The following is a 20,680-nucleotide window of genomic DNA, read 5'->3' as shown; positions in this document are numbered from 1 at the left end:
AAGGTGAGAAGCGATGGATGGGACAAACGAGGTGAAGAAGAAGAGGACAGACAACTGTACGGATGTGACCTCTCTGAGAGAGAACTAAACTGCCACTGGAGGGGTCAAAGGTCAGAGTCCGGCCTTCAGGGAAATAATCACGCACCATGACCTCATGAATCATCATGGCAGCTTATAACTAAGTGTATGTGCGTGCCTGTATTCCCATATGTGCTTAATGGTGTGTTTGCTCGTGACTGTATGTGTGTAGTATGAGAGTGTGTCCATTTCTTATTGATGATGAAAAGCACTTTCCTTGGAGTTCAGAGGTTAAATTTTTCTACTGGAAACATTTAGACACTCAAACCTCTTTCAGGCACCTGGAAACACACCCCCTACACGCACACACGCGCACACACACACACTCACAAAAGGAAAAAGCCAATCAGCCTGCTAGCAACCCACACAGTTGAATTATGTCCTGGATGTGAGTAAATGCAGACCAGCTTCAACAAGTGTCCATCCAGAGTTGCTCTACCTGACACAGTGAGACTGCAGGAGCACATAGTCATCAATCACTGTGCAGTTCACCACTGCCAGGAGCCACACTCTCAATCTTAAAGTGATACTGTTCCAGAGATGTGATCAGGCAATAAAAAAGGAGGAACCAGATTGGGTGGTTGTTTTGTCAGAATTGCTCGTGTTTAAACATGCATTTTAAAAAGTGACATGATAGACTTCAGACCAGGTATTTACAATACCTAATGTTATAGCCTCAACGTGTATCAATAGCTATCTGGATACATTGGAGTTTTAGTGATTCCTGACAACAGAACATTTTTTTGTGTAATTTAAAAGTAATTTCACAGATATTTCTCTCAGGGGAAGATAATCTCTGCAACAGAAACTAAATATGTCATATCAAGGCCTGCCCTGCAACAGTATCTGTTGATCTGGAGGTGGCTTTCTATGTTATGCAAGTGGGGATTTCGTGTTTGTAAAACTAAGAAATTACTCATCTGTTGCATTTACTCAGTATAAGGGGTGGTAGATGGAGATAGTTACACTTTAACGTTATCACCTTATTGAGGATTCTGTTGGGAAGAGCTGATTACACAGTGGTTAGGAGGCAAACTGACCAAAACTAGCATTGTTTTAAAGAAACATGAAGCCCCATGCTGGTGATCACATGAACAGTAAGAAGATGAAAAGTCATCCAGGAAATCCAGTTTGAGTAATGTTTATTTAGTTGTTATTGTTCTGAATATGGCCTCAATGTCTGTGGTGGCTTTAATGTATTTGAACACCATAGCTTCACTATGAAATGTTTGTAATGTTTGTTTTTAACATTAATATCCCCAGGAGCAAAAACAAAATGCACTTTTGGAGTAAAAAGAGTAGGATCGTACCTTAACCCATCAGTCAATTGCTCTGCATGAAGAGAAATGCATAAATAGTATGTATGTATATATTTTTTTCAGTAGAAAACTTTACTCCTCCTGATATGATTTTGAGCATGAGAAGGTTTTAGCCACATGCTAGATTTGCAGGAGCACTTTCTTGAAGTAATCACAGCTAGAGATGGCTGTACTCCAGCCTGTGAAACGTCCTTTAAAGAAAGCATATCAAAATAAGAAAAAAACCTATAGAGCAACCTGAATATGGTAAAAACGGTTTCAAGTATTACAGACGAGATAATGCTTTAAATGACCATTTAAATTTGACAAACTGATCCCGGTTAGGGAGGGTGACTAGGGAAATAAGCTAGTCACAGAAAGTCCCCATAAGGATATCAAAGATTGTGTGTGGTTGTGTGTCCAGTTTCCAGGTCACTACCAGTCACTAACAACGTTCTCTTCTCTAACAGGATCTGACAGGTGAGGAGTGTGAAGTGTTTTTATCAACTAAATTACAGTAACTGGGGCAAGTCTCACTTCCTTTGTCTGTCTATCTTTTCACTTCCTTCCATCTTTTTCGCTCTTACCTCTGTCATGTTTCTCAATCTCTGCCTTAATATTCTCAAGTTATTTTGTTTCCTCAAAGTACATGTTTACTTGGATGCATGTTAACAGCCAAATTGTGGAAAACATCCAGAGTGGAATGTCTTTTAGGCGGTATTTGAGCACAGCTGTATCCCAGCAGTGCTCATGCAAGCCAGGTAGGTATTTCACAAAGTCCATGAGTCTCTGTGGATGTTATAGGGCTGATGTGCCATCTGATCCCTAATCCCAGTGAGGCCTTCTTTGTTTCTATACCACCTCCATCAGTCTGCACACAACCACACACACACACACACACACTGTTGGACAAAATACAGCACAGGTCTGCAGGTCATGTGTGTGTCTGCCATTTGGTATGTTTGATTGTGTGTATGTGGACCTTATGAGTGGCGATGCGTGACAGAGTGAGATTGAGAAGGTTCTAAATTCCTGCATTTCTATGGCGAGTCTTCCCAATTAATTACCTTCCTTGCTCCATGCTTTTATTCTGAAACAGACACACTCTCAAAATGCCTGACACACAATAACACCACCATGATTGATCACTATGACTGCACCCTTCATTACAGGTAGGCACAAACGCACGCACGCACACACAAACATACATGTGAGGACCCTTGACATCACAACTGCACTAACACCATCCCTGAGCCTAAATGTTACTATGCCTAAACCTAATGACAACCCTAACCAAAATCAATGTCTTAACCCTTCTACTCCTCAACCATTGTACTCCTTTTCATGCATATAGGTTAAGAAAATTTGCTGGTAAAATTATTTTTTTACTATTTTGTTGGATATGTTTTCAACAACTGCTGTTGTCTTTTCTATGTTGACTTCTGCATGCTCAAAATAATTAAATTAGTTGTTGGAAAAGATAAACATTAATACAAATTCTGCTGTTTGACATTGGTATCATCCCCTTGCTTGCTTTCCATTTTAAGTTAGATTACACCATATTAAATGATTACATAGCTACACATTAAGGTCAAGGTCCACATATTACAGTTATGTTATTGTTCATTAACTAATGACTTGGCCCTCTCACACTAACTTTGGAGGAAGTCATGAGATCCTGTATTCATCAAAGAGCAGAAAACAAATTGCAATCAAATTGCAGCTAAAACCAATATGTCTCAGCAACAGGCTGGCCACATACTTATTTATACACAGATCAATTCCCAGGTTCATCGCAATTTATCTTGAAAGAATATCTGGTTTTGAGAGAGATATCCAAGACAAACAACTTAACCCCTACCCCCCCAAAAAAATAAAATAAAAATGAAAGTGAAAGTGTAGCTGTGTCAATTCTGCCATTGGATGGCGAAGGCATATCCTGCCCTACTCTTCTTTTCTCTGCTTCTGTTTGGCTTACCCTGTTGTTCTTACCCTTACCTTAACCAATCACACTCCCTTTGCCACAATATGACCAATCCAACCAACTAAGGCAATGAGTAGGCTACTATGCAATCGGAAGCACAGTAGGGTCGGTCATGCCTTTGCTATCCTAAATAATGAAAATGTGCTGCCAGCAAGGAGGAGAGCACTACGATGATAAAGCCTGCATGGCTGTATGAATTACAAACAAGGATTTAACTTCACCTAGCTTGCTCACAAATTGGATATCTCCATGCTGGGACACGTTGCTGATTAAGGTCAACGTCCACATATTACAGTGGAGAAAGTCATGAGATGCTAGAGTTTGAACACGATGTAGGCCAACGGAAGTCAGAGGAACTGAAGGATTTCATGTATTCTTCAGGGAAAATTCTACTCTGGTTGGTGACTTGTTGACTGATTAAATGCTTCAAATGAGAGTCCTGTGTTCATCAAAGAGCAGAAAACAGGTCAAACTGTCTCTAAAATCAACATGTCTCAGCAACACACCGAGGCCACATCAGCTGACAAGTAAGTTGTTTTATTCTTTTCTTTTTTAAACGTCAAAGTCTCACCTCAGGATGTGAAAGTTAAATTATGTGAATGTAATTCGTCGTCCTCTTTAATGTAGGCCTTTTACTTTTGAGAAAGTGACACATTCTAGTTATGTCAGAATTTTTTTTATGATAGCGCAACCTACATATGTGTGACCCGCAAATTTGATAGCATTTGTTTTTTAATTTCATGTTGAAAAGCGAGTAGGCCTAGAGAGCGAGCCCGCCAGACTTGGCCAATGTGCGTGAGAGGGGGAGGGTCCATGAGTAATTAGTCAACTGCGGGGGTAACGTCATCTACACTTGTGTGTCTCACTTTCATTTGCGTGTTGTGGCTTCACAAATGCTTTGCTGCATTCCTCGGTTGTAACAAGTGGTTATTTCAGTGAAAGTTGCTCTTCTCTCAGCTTGAATCCGTCGGCCCATTCTCCTCTGACCTCTAGCATCAACAAGACATTTTCGTCCACAGGACTGCTGCATACTGGATGTTTTTTTCCTTTTCACACCATTCTTTGTAAACCCTAGAAACGGTTGTGCGTGAAAATCCCAGTAACTGAGCAGATTGTGAAATACTCAGACCAACCCGTCTGGCACCAACAACCATGCCACGCTCAAAATTGCTTAAATCATCTTTCTTTCCTATTCTTGATTCAGTTTGTGCAATTTACCGTCTGTGTGAGACAAACTCCAGCGCGGGAAAGTTTTTCTGGGAGGTTGCTAGAGTAGAAGTCAAATGAAGCAGTACAAGTCAAATTAAAACCTCTTATCAGTCAAGCTAAGCATAAAGTGAAAAATACAATAAGACTTCCAAGCAATAACACCTGATTTCGATTAGGGGCGCTTGAAATCCTTAAATGCGTGAATTTTGGATACAATGCTTGGAAATGCTTGAATTTGTATTTGATTTTTGCAACCCGTTCAATCTCGTCAGTGCCTGTAGCTTTCTGCGGGAGTGAGGACCAGCTGTCATAGACTGTGGCAAAGTTGGTTTTATATTGAATGGTCCAAACTCCATAATAGATTTATTGAATGTCGCTAATAGCCAACGTCCAATATAGAACCAACTTTAGCACGGTCTGTCACAGCCAGTCTGCAGCAGTATGCAACCTGGCAAAGACTGGAGTGACTGAGCTGACCCAGAGCCTCTGAAGTCAGTTTCCCCAGGTGAAGTTTAAACACACGTTTAATTTGTAATGAATGTATTGTATGCTAAAGGTGAGTCAGCATCAACAACGGCGCCTCTATTAGCGCTGTTTTTGAAATTGAATTGTGTTGGTCCGGTTGTGTGGTTTGTATCCAACACGGAAGACAGGACTTGAATCGGTCACCTGAGAGCAGAGGTCTTCCCCCTACTGGCGTGGGGGTGTAATGGTTGGATTTGCACATTGAACTGAGCCATTTATTAGAAGTGAAATGAAAGAAGTGAATCTTCTTAGTTGTGAAAATCGTTCAATTGATAGATTTTAAATATTTTTACCTAATACAGTTAAAAACCAAAGTCAAGCACTATGCTGTTTATCTTACTTAGATTTTAAAATATAGTTATTTTTGAGTGAATGTAAATCAAATGACTGTAAACCTTTATACTACTTCGAAAACTCAGAACAACCAAACGGGAACGTTGTGTGGAGATACAGTGCAACCGCAGGAGAACATTTCAGTTGGTTGGGTCTCTTAATGTTTAGGGAACGCTATAACCAGAAGGAACGTTCCCTAAATGTTTTAGGTTTGCCTTCTCACCACGACACAGATTTCCTCGATTTCGGATTCATTTTGCATTTATTTACAGCCCTAGCTCTAAGATATTTTGGTGATGTTTGATACAGAGAGAAATTAAGTTAAATAAAAGGACTAACATAAAAAGAGAAGAACTATAAATACCATTTTAAAACTTAACAATAATGTTTAAACTGTTACATTTTGTAATTGTAATCTGTGTTAAAGGCCTCTTGAGCCACAGAGGCCAGTCTCTCCTGCACCCAGCAATGTTTCCATAAAAAGTGACTGGTCCAACCGTGAACCTCCCAACTTTTCTAAGGAAGATTTGGGGTAAGACATTTTTGTTATGTTGCATGTTTGATACAGAGAGAAATTAAATATAAGTGAATGACCGACCTAAAAAGACAACAACTCAAAATGCCATCCTGAAACCCAGCAATAATGTAAAAAGTGTTAAACTGTTACATTTTGTAATTGTAATCTGTGTTAAAGGCCTCCTGAGCCACAGAGGCCGGTCTCCCCTGCACCCAGCAATGTTTCCATAAAAAGTGACTGGTCCAACCGTGAACCTCCCAACTTTTCTAAGGAAGATATGGGGTAAGACATTTTTGTTATGTTGCATGTTTGATACAGAGAGAAATTAAATATAAGTGAATGACCGACCTAAAAAGACAACAACTCAAAATGCCATCCTGAAACCCAGCAATAATGTAAAAAGTGTTAAACTGTTACATTTTGTAATTGTAATCTGTGTTAAAGGCCATTTCAGCCACAAAGACGAGTCTCTCCTGTACCGAACAACATTCCCCATGATGATCCTCTCAACTCCTTGTCTGAGCAAAGTTAGGATAAAGAACACGTGTGTACATATACTTACAGCTATAACAGAGAAAAAGACAATGTAACAATATGAGAAAATGGAGTAGTGCAGTGAAGCCTGAGAGATACATTTGACCTAAAACATTGTAGCAACAAGTAGTGCTGTCAAACGATTACAATATTTAATTGTGATTAATCGCATTAATGACAATTTGCAATTAATGCAACTAATCACCTATTTTTATCGATTCTAAATGTGCCTTGATTTCTTTTTGTTCCATTATTTTTTCTCATTTTAATGTTCTTATCAACGTGATACGATACCTTTTTAAAATGGTGCGAGAGAGAGAACCTTGTTCAATTGTAACAAAACGGCAAAAACAAACACTGGATGGGAAAAGGGTATTGTACAATAACTTTGAATGCACCATGAGGCTGCCGAGGCTGAGTCTGTGTTTCTCAGACAACGGCAGCTACAGACTGTTGTTGGAATCCTCTCCAGTGAAATACAGTCAGACTTTACACCGTGTAGCTGTCAGCAGCATTTGAACAAAGCCCAAACGCGTGTGTGCGGCATGCCTGTTGTTTTGTTTCCAGTCTAGCTAGATCCGGTGTGGTGTTGTAGTTTTTCTAACGTTACTAGTTGTTGCAACAGCATGTGTAAAAAAAAAAAAAAAAAAAAACTACAAAGTTTGCTAGGCTAGAAAGAACGTTAATCTCACTATAAAAAAATTCACGCCGTTAAAATGGGTTTGCGTTAACGCCGTTAATAATGCATTTAACTGACAGCACTGATAAGTATAGTCATCTTTGTCACAGTAAATGTATCTTTCTGTATTGACACAACCATGTCTTGACTGTGTCCAGCAGAGCTTCCATGAAGACTGGCCAGGATAGGCGTAGCCACAGCAAAGGTAAATTAAGAAATCAAGAAACTTGGCTAGCTTCACAATGCATTTAAACAAAAGAAAGTAATTACAATTCAAAACATTTAAAATTCATACTTACATTTCTTCATTATCATTTGATATGCATATTTGCTTTAACTGCAGGTATAATACAACACATCTTGTTTTATGGCTGTCATTATATTGTGTAAAACTAATTGCATTACTGCATTTGGCTTTCTCTGTGCGTCTTTATTATTTCTTTAGCCTTGAAGAAAAGAGTACGCCAGCATCTTCGTCAGCATGAAAAGGAACTGAGAACACTTGAACCTGACACAGAAATATACGATGTATCAGCTGGTGAAAGCAAGAATGCTAAACCACAAACCTTTAATGCATTATTTTCTGAGAAAAAAGTGCGAACAGTGTTAATGAAGGGAGTGGCTGGTGTTGGTAAAACCGTTCAAACAAGGCTGTTCATGGTAGACTGGGCAAAAAAATATTCCAACAAAGAAATAGACTTGATAGTGTCACTTAAGTTTAGCGAGCTGAATTCAAGAAGGGACAAAGTTGAAAGCATGACAGATCTGCTTCATCATTCCCTCAATAATGATAAACACAGGGTTTACAAGTACGAAGAGTCTAAAGTAGCTTTTGTTCTTGATGGCTTGGAAGAATGTGCCCTTTCTCTGGATTTTGCAAAGAACGAGGACCTGACTGATATGGAAAAGCCAGCCTCGATGGATGTGCTGCTGACAAACCTCATCAAGGGAAATTTGCTTCCCTCTGCTTGTCTCTGGATCATCTCTCGACCTTCAGGAGTTGATAAGATTCCTCCTGAGTACATTGATAAATTGACAGAATGTCGAGGTATGAAACTATGACAGTAACATATACAGTGGGTACGGAAAGTATTCAGACCCCTTTAAATTTTTCACTCTTTGTTTCATTGCAGCCATTTTCCAAAAATCAAAAAAGTTCATTTTATTTCTCAGTAATGTACACTCAGCACCCCATCTTGGACAGAAAAAAACAGAAATGTAGAAATTTTTGCAAATTTATTAAAAAAGAAAAACTGAAATATCACATGGTCATAAGTATTCAGACCCTTTGCCGTGACCCTCATATGTAACTCAGGTGCTGTCTATTTCTTCTGATCATCCTTGAGATGGTTCTACACCTTCATTGGAGTCCAGCTGTGTTTGATTATACTGATTGGACTTGATTAGGAAAGCCACACACCTGTCTATATAAGACCTTACAGCTCACAGTGCATGTCAGAGCAAATGACAATCATGAGGTCAAAGGAACTGCCTGAAGAGCTCAGAGACAGAATTGTGGCAAGGCACAGATCTGGTCAAGGTTACAAAAAAAATTTCTGCTGCACTTAAGGTTCTAAGAGCACAGTGGCCTCCATATCCTCAAATGGAAGACGTTTGGGACGACCAGAACCTTCCTAGAGCTGGCCGTCCGGCCAAACTGAGCTATCGGGGGAGAAGAGCCTTGTGAGAGAGGCAAAGAAGAACCCAATGGTCACTGTGGCTGAGCTCCAGAGATGCAGTCGGGAGATGGGAGAAAGTTGTAGTAAGTCAACCATCACTGCAGCAATCCACCAGTCGGGGCTTTATGGCAGAGTGGCCCGACGGAAGCCTCTCCTCAGTGCAAGACACATGAAAGCCCGCATGGAGTTTGCTAAAAACACCTGAAGGACTCCAAGATGGTGATAAATAAAATCCTCTGGTCTGATGAGACCAAGATAGAACTTTTTGGCCTTAATTCTAAGCGGTATGTGTGGAGAAACCAGGCACTGCTCATCACCTGTCCATACAGTCTCAACAGTGAAGCATGGTGGTGGCAGCATCATGCTGTGGGGGTGTTTTTCAGCTGCAGGGACAGGACGACTGGTTGCAATCGAGGGAAAGATGAATGCGGCCAAGTACAGCGATATCCTGGACGAAAACCTTTTCCAGAGTGCTCTGGACCTCAGACTGGGCCGAAGGTTTACCTTCCAACAAGACAATGACCCTAAGCACACCGCTAAAATAACGAGGAGTGGCTTCACAACAACTCCGTGGCTGTTCTTGAATGGCCCAGCCAGAGCCCTGACTTAAACCCAATTGAGCATCTCTGGAGAGACCTGAAAATGACTGTCCACCAACGTTTACCATCCAACCTGACAGAACTGGAGAGGATCTGCAAGGAGGAATGGCAGAGGATACCCAAATCCAGATGTGAAAAACTTGTTGCATCTTTCCCAAAACGACTCATGGCTGTATTAGATCAAAAGGGTGCTTCTACTAAATACTGAACAAAGGGTCTGAATACTTATGACCATGTGATATTTCAGTTTTTGTTTTTTAATAAATATGCAAAAATTTCTAAATTTCTGTTTTTTTCTGTCAAGATGGGTTGCTGAGTGTACATTACTGAGAAATAAAATGAACTTTTTTGATTTTTGGAAAAAGGCTGCAATGAAACAAAGAGTGAAAAATTTAAAGGGGTCTGAATACTTTCCGTACCCACTGTATTCATAGCTCATTCAAATCTCATGTATCGTGTAATCTGCATAATGTTTCTTGCTATTTTTACATTGGAGAACTTGATTTTAATATAGAAATACTACAAAAAAATGCATCCATGACCAATGACAATTTTATGCAAAATTTGTCTTTTCTATCTTTCATCTATAACTTTATTTTGTTTATTTAGAGACCTCGAAGAGACGGGAGAAACTGGTGTCAGCCCTGAGAAAAAGATTTCTTAAAGAAACCACTCAAGATGAAGACACAAACCATCCTAACCAGAAAAACACAGAACACATCATGCGAGAAGACAAAAGTGGTGAGGTCAATGATAGAGAGAAAGATGGATGCACTGCGGCAAAATCAGTAATACAAGTGAATGCAGTATCTGAGATCTTCAAAGGTACAAAAGGACAAAAAATCAGAACTGTGCTGACTACCGGAGAAGCTGGAATTGGAAAATCCTTCCATGTGCAGAAATTTATAAAAGAGTGGGCTAAAAAGGACAATACATCAATTTTTACTTGGTTGATTGATGCAGCAAAGGAAAAGCTATGGGGCAAAGAAGAAGAAGTTTTATTTCCACTTAACTTCTCCAAGCTTAATTTGATAAAAGAGACAAAAGTCAGTTTGGTGGGACTGCTTAATCATTTCTTTATAGAAACTAAAGAATTTGTAATCTCTAACTTTGAACAGACCAAAATTTTGTTTGTCTTTGATGGACTGGATGCGTATCAACCTCCTCTTGACTTTGACAACAAAACCACATTGACTGATGTCAGGGAGCCAGCTTCAGTGGATGTGCTGCTGACTAGCCTCATCAGAGGAACCCTGCTTCCCTCTGCCCGGCTCTGGATAACCTCCCGACTGAAGCTGCCTCAAACGTGTGTCAACAGGATGACAGAAATACGATGTAAGCTTATGGGTGGGGGTGATGGCAGCCAGGTACACTGCAAAGGGTGCAATTAAACAGTGGCCACAAGGTTGCAAAAATAAGTAATTTTAGTATTGAGTATCTGCCAATACAGAGCCTGATATTTATTTATCTTACTGTTGATTGAAATGTATCTGGCTCAGTGAAAGACACATTAGGACACTATTGGAGCTCCTGGTTCAAAGCTATAAAGTGTCCCAACCTAGATTACTGATCTGATATTTGACTGGGAGAATGCAACTCCTGAAATTGATGTGACCTGATCGGCTAGAGAGAAAACAAATGACCTGAAGACGAAACCTTGAAGATTGTACAGAAGTGTTATGGAATGGAGCCTTCTACCTCACAAACAACCTTTGACAAGTACAGACACCGACGGGCAGAGAGCACTTAACTAGACAACCAACACATTTAATGTTGGGACTGTTTTATCAAAATTACTTTTAATTATTGCCGTTTTATATTTTTTTTAACCAATGAAAGCAACAACCTGTGCTACCTATAAATTCTGCTACCAGATGCTATATGCAATAGTAGAGTACAGTAAAGAAAGGATTGGACTCTATTTTAGCCTATAACAATAAAAAATATATATGATCGGATCAGCCCATAATAATTGATTCCTTAGGTACAGTTTGGGACATATTGATAGCACAATGTCTTGCAATTAATATTCATGCACTTGCCACCAGTCAACAGAGAGAAACAAAATGTACCTTTTTTGTCCAAAATAAATAACCTCAAAAACAGACAAGGAGGGAGAGGAGCAAAAATCAAACTCTAGTTCAGAATTAAACAACCAGTGTCATGATGATCATATTCAGCCTTTTATTAGGCATATTGTAAATGTTTTAACCCTTGTGTTCTCTTCCCGTCAAAATTGAAAATCAACACTTTTGTTGACGCTTTTTAATCAATATAGTTAAGTTTTTCTTACGTTTTTGTCAACACTTTTTTCAATGTTTGTCACTTATTAACTTGGTTTTACAGTTATTTTTGGAATTATGGTAAAAAACCCTAATTTTTAGGAAATTATATTTATGTTTGAGTTAGAGAAGTAGAAATTAGGAATTATTTAGACTAAAATGAAAGGAATGTATGTTGATGGGTAATCACAGACTGGAATATGTCAACTTTTACTCAATACTAATTCAATAACAACAACATAATTGAGATAAGACACCCAAAATTAATGAAAGTAGAGATTTGTACTTGCCGAAGAGCGTTGTGTGGAATCGATCTTGTTATTTTGGGTAGTTAAAAAGAACATTGAAAAATGGGTCAATTTGACCCGAGGACAACATGAGGGTTAAGCCCTGCTGAATCTAAACAAACCATAATTCAAAAAACTTAAGTTTTTATTCTGTGGTTTAGATTTGATAAACAAATATAATTGGATCCTAAGCATTTCATCGCAAGTATTTTCTCATTTCTGTCCACAATAACCTACAAAATATTCTCTTACAGGTAAACCTGATGTTGCAAGTCAAGGGATGCTCAAATTTCAGCTGACAGATGAATTTACCCACGTGACTGAGGGGATTGATATGCAGAAAAGTTTCGCTGTTCTGAAAGAGATCTACACAGATGTCTACATCATAGAGGGAGAGAGGGGAGAGGTCAATGTTAAAAATGAGATCAGACAAGTTCAAGACGCAAAATTCAAACCAGCAGAACAAGAAACATCGATTAAATATCATAACATCTTCAAACCTGCATCTGAAAAAAGTATGCCCATTCGAACAGTGCTGACGATTGGATTGGCAGGCATTGGAAAGTCGTTTGCTACCAAGAAGTACATGCTGGACTGGGCTGAGGGTACGGCAAATGGGGACGTATTTTATATGTTTCCACTTTCTTTCCGGGAGCTGAATTTGAGAAAAGACGAAAAACACAGTATGGAGGAACTCATTCATCAGTTTTTTCCAGGTATGAAGACATCAGAAATAGACGACTATGACAAATACAGAATTCTGATTGTTCTGGATGGTCTTGATGAATGTCGCCTTGATCTTGACTTCAGTAAAGTTGATGATTGGACAGATGTGAGAAAGCTGACCTCAGTGAATGTTTTGCTGACAAATCTCATCCAAGGAAAACTACTTCCTAAAGCTCAAATCTGGATCACCTCCCGACCTGCAGCCTCCAACCAGATCCCTTCTGATAAAGTTGACCGGGTTACAGAGGTGCGAGGATTCAATGATGAGCAGAAGGAGGAATACTTCAGGAAGAGATTTAGTGACAAGGATTTGGCTGAGAAAATCATTTCACATGTCAAGAAATCAAGAAGTCTTTACATCATGTGTCATATCCCTGTTTTCTGTTGGATCACTGCAAAAGTTCTGGAAGACTTCATGGACACAAAAGAAGAAGGAAGGATGCCCAAGACCCTGACTGACATGTACATATACTTCCTTGAGTTACAATGCAGACAGGCTAATGTAAAGTATGGTGCAGATGAGATGGGTGACAGTTCTGAGACAAATTCATGCTGGAATACAAGAAACAAGAAAACTATCGTGTCTCTGGGGCAACTGGCTTTTGAGGGGCTAGAGAAAGGAAAACTTCTCTTCACTGAAGACAACTTGAAAGACTGTGGTCTTGACATCACAAACACTGCCGTCTTCTCTGGATTATTCACTCAGATCAAACGAGAAGGATGTGGGCTGTACCCACAGAAATTGTTCTGCTTTGTCCACTTGAGCATTCAAGAGTTCCTGGCAGCCTTTTATGTCTTTCACACATTCAATAACACAAGTGAAAATCTGTTTAGCAAGCCCTCTTCAGCAGTTGGAGACTTGCGTGCATTTGACTTCTACAAGACAGCAGTGGACAAGGCTTTAGATTGCAAGAATGGAAACTGGGATCTGTTTCTCCGCTTTCTGCTCGGCCTCTCTCTGGAAATTAATCAGAATCTACTGAAAGAGCTGCTGAGGAAAACAGAAAAAGACAAGGAGACCAACAAGGAAACCATTGAGTATATAAAAGAAAAGATTAGGGAAGAGAACAGTGATGCTGATAAAAATTGCAATCTTTTCTACTGTCTGAATGAGTGAACGAACACTCTCTTGTAGAAGAAGTGAAAAAGTACCTGCAATCAGAAACACACACATTTGAAAACTTCTCCGCCTCCCAGTGGTCCGCTCTGACTTTGTGCTGCTGACATCAGATGAGAAGCTTGATGTGTTTGATTTGAAAAAGTACCTGAAATCAGAGAAAGTTCTTCTCGGAATGTTGCCGGTGGTCAAAGTCTCCAAAACTGCTTTGTAAGTACTTTCAAATGCTACATATATGATCTTGTTGTCTTGCTATACATACCAAGTTTATATATTTCTTTCAAAACTAAAAGAAGTTTGCCATTTACAAAAGTGTTAAATTGTTAAATGATGACCTAGTTTGCACACAATCTGTGTACAATCATCAGCAGAAATATGCTATATATATATATATATATATATATATATATATATATATATATATATAGAAAACCCACTCCACATTCTGTTTAAATTTCAATTTCATTACCATTAAAATGAATGGCATGGCAATGTGACTGGAATTATGGGTTCTTGAGAATAAAACTGATTTTGTCTTGCTAATTTTTCTGAAGAATGTGAAAGGCAAATTTTAATCTCGGTATAGTTGAGTTGAAAGACTTTGTCATCCACATAAAAATCGATACTATTGGTCTGTGTTGGATTTATAATATAGTTTATGTAGCCTATTAATAGTAATGGACCCAACACATATCTTTGTGGTACCCCTTTATTATCCCTTAGTGGGCGCACACTTGCATCAGCTGTCAGATGTGGCAAAAAAGCACATCTTTCCATTCATCTTGAATAAAGCTAATGCATTTAGGTGGCAGCAGGGGGTTTTGGTGTTTGCCGCAGGCTCACACAAGAAAATGCAGCAGGCCTGGGGAAAATATTGAGACCGACTCAACTTTTGGAGAAACACAACCCACGTCACGTCATGTAGCCGGTGATTAGACTTGTCAGTCAGTTTTAAGGCAGTGTGAGAGTCCCGTACAGTAAACGGGAAACATCACTGCCTCTATCACTGCCACAAGAAAGTTTTAAAACACGAAACGAAAGCACTGAACTCCCAGGGGCCTCATGTAATAATGTTGCGTACGCACTAAAAGCTTGCTTAACCTGGTTATCACGGACACTTAGTGATGTCTGCAAAGTCTTTTCTGGCTCTGTAATGTGGCAAATTCTAACTGAAAAGTGCTGAACATCTCCAAACATGACAAAATAATGTCACTTCACTTACTTGCATACGTCTGTGACGTCTATGAAAAAACATAATTACATTTGCTGATATTCCATAAAAGTTTGAATCATTTATGTGGACAATATTTCACATCTTTCACACTAACTGTTTAATTTGCAGGCTACTAAACCATTGTTAAACATAAGGATGGGAAATTAATGAAAAATACACTTAGAAAATACTCTTCTGTCAGACTGCTGTTCTCCTTCACAGCCCTCAGCTAAGTAGCAGCATGGATTCTGCTCGGCATGTGTTGCGTTGCAAGTAATGCAAAAGACACTTGGAAATCTGATTTGAGCAGTCAGAGCGCCCAGACTGAGAAACAATCTTGATATGCAAAAAAAAATGGATTTGGTCTGGCAGTCTAAACAAGGCTTATGATGTCCAAATATTTTTAATAGACCGTGTTTTTGTCTGTGAGTCTTCAATGTAGCATGCCTATACAGTATATGCTTACAAATATTTTCACAGACTGAGTTGGTGTGAGCTCTCTGAGAAATCCTGCAGTGGCCTGTCTTCCAAAGTCCTCAGCTCCGCATCCTGTAATCTCACAGAGCTGGACCTGAGTCACAACGACCTGCTGGATTCAGGTGTGCAGGCGCTTGTTGATGGCCTACAGAGTACACACTGTAAACTGGAGAATCTCAAGTGAGTGTACAATATATCTAATGGATCATGTCTCATGCTGTTTGTTGAAGACCACTGAAAACAAAAAATAAATGGTCAACAATAATATCATTAATGAAATCATATATCCCTACCAAAACCATAGCCAAGGTAAGGCTGATACAACAATATTTATGTTTCCAAATATATGTATTATTTGTATTATGTATAATATGCCATTTTTCAAATTTGATTATTAATATGAGCCTTCTAAATCAGTAAGTCAAGTATATTATACTGCAAGGAACAATAACATCACTATGGGTGATCTTCAGTCTTTCAGGTTGTCAGGTGACAGAGAAAGGCTGCTCATTTCTGGCCTCAGCTCTCAAGTCCAAACCAACCTCCTCCCTGAAACAGCTGGATCTGAGTTACAACCACCCAGGACCAGAGGGGGCAAAAATGCTCTCTGATATAGCTGCTGATCCAAATACGAGCCTGAAGAAACTCTGGTAAGTTAGGATGTCAGAGGGTTTACATGTGTACATTTGTAGTGATATAACTGGCTCTCCTAGTTATAATGAGGCTACATCAGCACTAAGACAAAATCTAAACTAATTATTTACCTTATTAGCTAGCAGGCTAGTCACCAATACAATCAAGAATGTCATCATTTACATTAGGCATTGACATGTAATCTTTATCTGGATATGTGGGTGAAGAAAAACACATATTAACACAAGGTGTAAATGCATGCAGAACACATTGTGACAATCTACTGTATATAGTGTGACCACATTCTTAGGAAAACAATCAATCCAAGTTGACAAATCCCCTAACTCCACCTTACTGCTAGCTTATACAAACAAAACCCACAAAGTGGTAAAGTCCCTCGGAAAAACCTATTAAAAAATGAATGATGTCCATCCATGGCATACGTTTTCTTCACCGGGGATATGCCATGTTTGTTGTCATGTACGCTAGCCCCACCTAACTCACAATGCGGACAGAATTTAGATAATCCGAACACTTTTCAATGCCTCACGTGCACCGTGCCGTGGACGGCACACTTCCGTTACTGTGGAGTTGCTGTTTACTCCACTCATAATTGTTTTTATAACTTTAAAGCATTAAATCTTCAAAATATTTGCTCATGCAGCACAACAATTGAAAGCTTAGCATCTCATGATTTGATTAAGCCCACACCCCACAGCATAAGATGATTATAGCAGTTATACAACTGTTTTAAAGGAAAAAAATAAACAAAGGTAGTGTATTCCAATTTGGATCACGTTTTAATAAACAATGAGGTGTATATGGGGCTGAGGAGAGAGGTCCTTTTCTGCTGTATTAATTATGTCCATATCAAATGCACTTTACTACTTAACACCCAGCAGCACTACAAAGTAAAACTACATGTTCTTGTGAGCCCTCGTTACAGCGCAAATCGCTTGGAGGTGGCCTGTTCTACCAAAGTGCAGTTTTTATGTATTTTTTTTTAGAGGATATAAAATGTAAAACTCACTAGAAGACTTGGAAGAATTATTGAGAGTTGGAAGCTGTTTGTGACAACACTATTTTCATTTTGTACAGCCTGGACTACGGTGGGGAGCATTGGTTAAAGCCAGGGCTGAAGAAGTGTAAGTCTTTACTATTTTTTATTTTGTTTTTAATGTCATCATTTCAGTAGAGCCTTAGACTCTAAACTAATGCCTGATAAATAAAATTAGGTGTAACTTTCGAATCAAAATCACAAATTAATTTACTTTGCTTTAGATTTTCATTTTGCATTTATGTTGTAATCGTCGTTTAACTGCACAACAAAACACTAAATGATTTGTATTGTTTCTCTTTCAGATGATGCAGATCTGAAGCTTAATGAAAAACACAGCAGGCAGAAGGCTTGTTCTGTCTAAAGGCAACAGGAAAGTAAAAACTGTAAAGAAGGTAAAGAAGAAGGTAGAGAAGAAGGTAACACCTCCTGAACACCAAGACAGGTTTAAAAAGGACTCAGGTGTTTTGTGTGGAGGGGCTGACAGGCCTGGGCTACTGGGAGATAGAGTGGAAAGGGGATGTTGGCATCGCAGTGGCATATGAAGCAGTGGGGAGAGGCTGGGATAGCAGTGGTGGCCTGGGATGCAACGAGATGTCCTGGAGCCTGCTCTGCTCAAAGACAGGATACATTGCCAGACATGGGAAGACATCCAAACATATTCAAGTGCCCGTTTGCCCCAAAATAGCAGTCTTTCTGGATTGGGAAAGTGGTACGCTGACCTACTACAATGTTGAAAAGGAAGAGCTGAGGCTAATACACACCTTCCATGCCAAATTCACAGAACCCGTCTTCCCATGCTTCTGGTTTAAGAATGGCTCTGTGACTTTGTGTAAGATAGACAATACCCTCTCAGATGGGGGACAAGTGCACTGTGATGCTCTACCAGGAGCAGTTGAGTAACCACTGAGGTAGACTAGCTACTTGCTAACTAAACAGCCCTCTTCTTCTCTGACCTGACAGGACTTAACTCTTCCTCCACCTCCTCAAGCCTCCCCGCGCCAAGTTGTCTTCATTTGAAAAGCTTCTTATAGCCTTGCAGTCCTGCATTAGTGAATTGGCTAGCTACCTGTTCATAGTGAAAGTCAATACCTTAACATTGTGAAAAGAAGAAATGGTGCAAAATAATCCCATATTAAGTTAATGATGTTTTAAAGAAAACACATTTTAACACATTTTTTATAAATTGTTTTCCCTGCTTCTCATTTGTTGTTAAATTGTCAAAAAAACATATTCTTTAAAAAAATATTTTGTACTACTTTGTAAATTGTGTTTGCACTGTTAAATTAATTATAATACTGACAACAATTTAAACCCTCCTCTGTGGCAAGTTGTTTTTGTGAGCTGATTAAAATTGATGTAAGATTTTGTAATACATTTAACATATCACTTTATTAACCTGCCTGAATTAATGAAAACACCTTTAGAAGAACTATTTGTATGCTAACCTGCAGTCTGTTAGTAGAAACCCACTGTTCTACTGCCTTAATGTCATTATGTTTTCATTTAATGGAGAGTATGGATGTTATGGAGGTATTTCATTTTTTTTTAAATATATATTATGGTGCCCAATAGTAAAGAATGTATCAAATATGTTTTATAAGATTCAGATGTGCCAACTAATGAGATTCTGATGTAACAATATGGAAAAGGTTTATCAAATGTCATTCATATTGTTATGACTATAAAAAGTAAATAAAGTTTTTATTAAAAATAAACTGACCTGTAAGTGTATATGCTGTATGAAACATATATCATGCATGCATACACATTACTGTACATCTTCTGTTATAGAATATATACAGTATATATCATATTAATATAATTATAGTTTTATATTATTTTTTCTTATTCTACCTTGTTCTATTTTGCTACCTTTTTATTTTGTATTCTATTTTAATTGCCTTGTGTGTTATTTATAATATAATAAATAAACAGTATTAGTTATATTATAGTAACAATGAAACTGAACAGTAAACCAGAATGACATAATAAAGGTTCACATTTTTCATCGGTCATCTGTCTTAAAAAATTCACTTTCTCATATGGACATGAAAACAATGTTCAATTGATGTAATAATGGCTGTTCACACTCGCCATTAAGAGATCCCTTTGAGGAACAAAATCCACAGGTCTTAAAATAAATTCTGAAGTTTAAGTCAAAGTAAAGTCAGAGGTAAAAAGAGGTTTAATGGTGTTTTTCAAATGTTCTAAGCTTTTCAATATTTTGATCGGCCTCTTGTCCATTCTTCTTTCAGCCACGGATTTGCTCAAACATAACCAACGATTTTGACACCAGTTTCCTGAGAATAATTTGGGAACCAATTTTAGCCTTCCCACAGCTAAATGTTCAGTCTCCAAACCAAATTGAGAAACTAAATGTCAAATATCTTATTATTTAAACATTTCAGCTTAATAAGAAACTCTGGTTCTCATCCTGGGGCCAATTCACATATACCTAGACATACAGAGTGGTGTGCTTAAATAGGCATGAGGCCAACACACAATTTCATATCAGATAAAAAAGCAGTAAAAACTAAACCTGATTCTATATCCAAATGTATATGCATTATGGCATGTGTGTGACCATTTGAATGTAGGTGGTAATGAATTACACCCATGAAGAACAGCCATGAATGAAAGCCGGAGCAAGACGAGGAGCGCAGCGAGGGGGAAAACTGTACTGAAAGGAAACGGATAATGCAGCAACCAGCACACTGAGGGCCTCTTTGCACAAGCTTCCTCATTGTTTCCGTAAGCCTAATTCTTGACCAAATCTTTGAAGAGGCTGGAAAACTCACAGTTACACATTTAGTTCTGGGTCCACATCAGAGACCCTTACATAAACAAAGACCTGTTTGATTCATTCAGGATCTTTCCTGTTTTGGGTCTTTCACTCCGTACTATTGAACTGCTGCTACTAATTGACAACACATTCAGAGCGCCTCATGCTCTTTCTGTCTCTCTCGCCTCTGTCTCTGAAGATTGTTTTAATTAGAGAGCTGCTGCGCAAGCCTCAAGTTGGATGAATGAGTGTTTGTGTGGCTTTGCTGAATGGAGACAAGGCAACTTCCTCTGAGTGTGTGTCGGTGTGGTGTGTGTGTGTGTGTGTGTGTGAGAGAGAGAGAGCGACAGTCACTACTAAGTGATAAAACCTTTCCTCCTTCAGCAATGAAGAGATGTTTTTAAATCAACACCACACTTTTTAAATCCTTTTATTTTTTGTACTTCCACCCTGTCTAATGGAGCCGTGATCATTTTTAATTGGCTATATTGACAAAAATGAGACTCAGACGTTGTTTACTTGGCTACATACAATTAAACACATACTGTACAACATTTCTACGGTTTCTTACACTTTCTCAAAATAGGATAAGATGTGAAGTTGTTAAAGGTCTGCATTCGTGAGACCATCCTCAAGAGGTGGCAGTCCAGATGTACAATGTATAATGA

General features: G+C 38.7%; 1 protein-coding gene across 1 annotated transcript; it reads left to right on the top strand.

Moving 5' to 3' along the window:
* The first annotated feature begins 3,568 nt into the window (after positions 1–3,568).
* Positions 3,569–18,130, top strand: LOC116677312 (uncharacterized). Its single transcript, XM_032507877.1, is given in 14 exon segments — positions 3,569–3,887; positions 5,855–5,959; positions 6,122–6,226; positions 7,319–7,362; positions 7,603–8,205; positions 10,045–10,770; positions 12,259–13,842; positions 13,845–13,937; positions 13,940–14,057; positions 15,541–15,717; positions 16,011–16,187; positions 17,269–17,315; positions 17,533–17,576; positions 17,705–18,130. Coding segments are annotated over 14 exon segments (4,287 nt in total). The 5' UTR covers positions 3,569–3,849.
* Positions 18,131–20,680: the final 2,550 nt, after the last annotated feature.

Source organism: Etheostoma spectabile, unplaced genomic scaffold (genome assembly GCF_008692095.1).
Source record: "Etheostoma spectabile isolate EspeVRDwgs_2016 unplaced genomic scaffold, UIUC_Espe_1.0 scaffold00004825, whole genome shotgun sequence".
Taxonomy (NCBI): domain Eukaryota; kingdom Metazoa; phylum Chordata; class Actinopteri; order Perciformes; family Percidae; genus Etheostoma; species Etheostoma spectabile.
The sequence above is the reverse complement of the archived record's forward strand: the minus strand, read 5'-3'. Positions and strand labels throughout refer to the sequence as shown.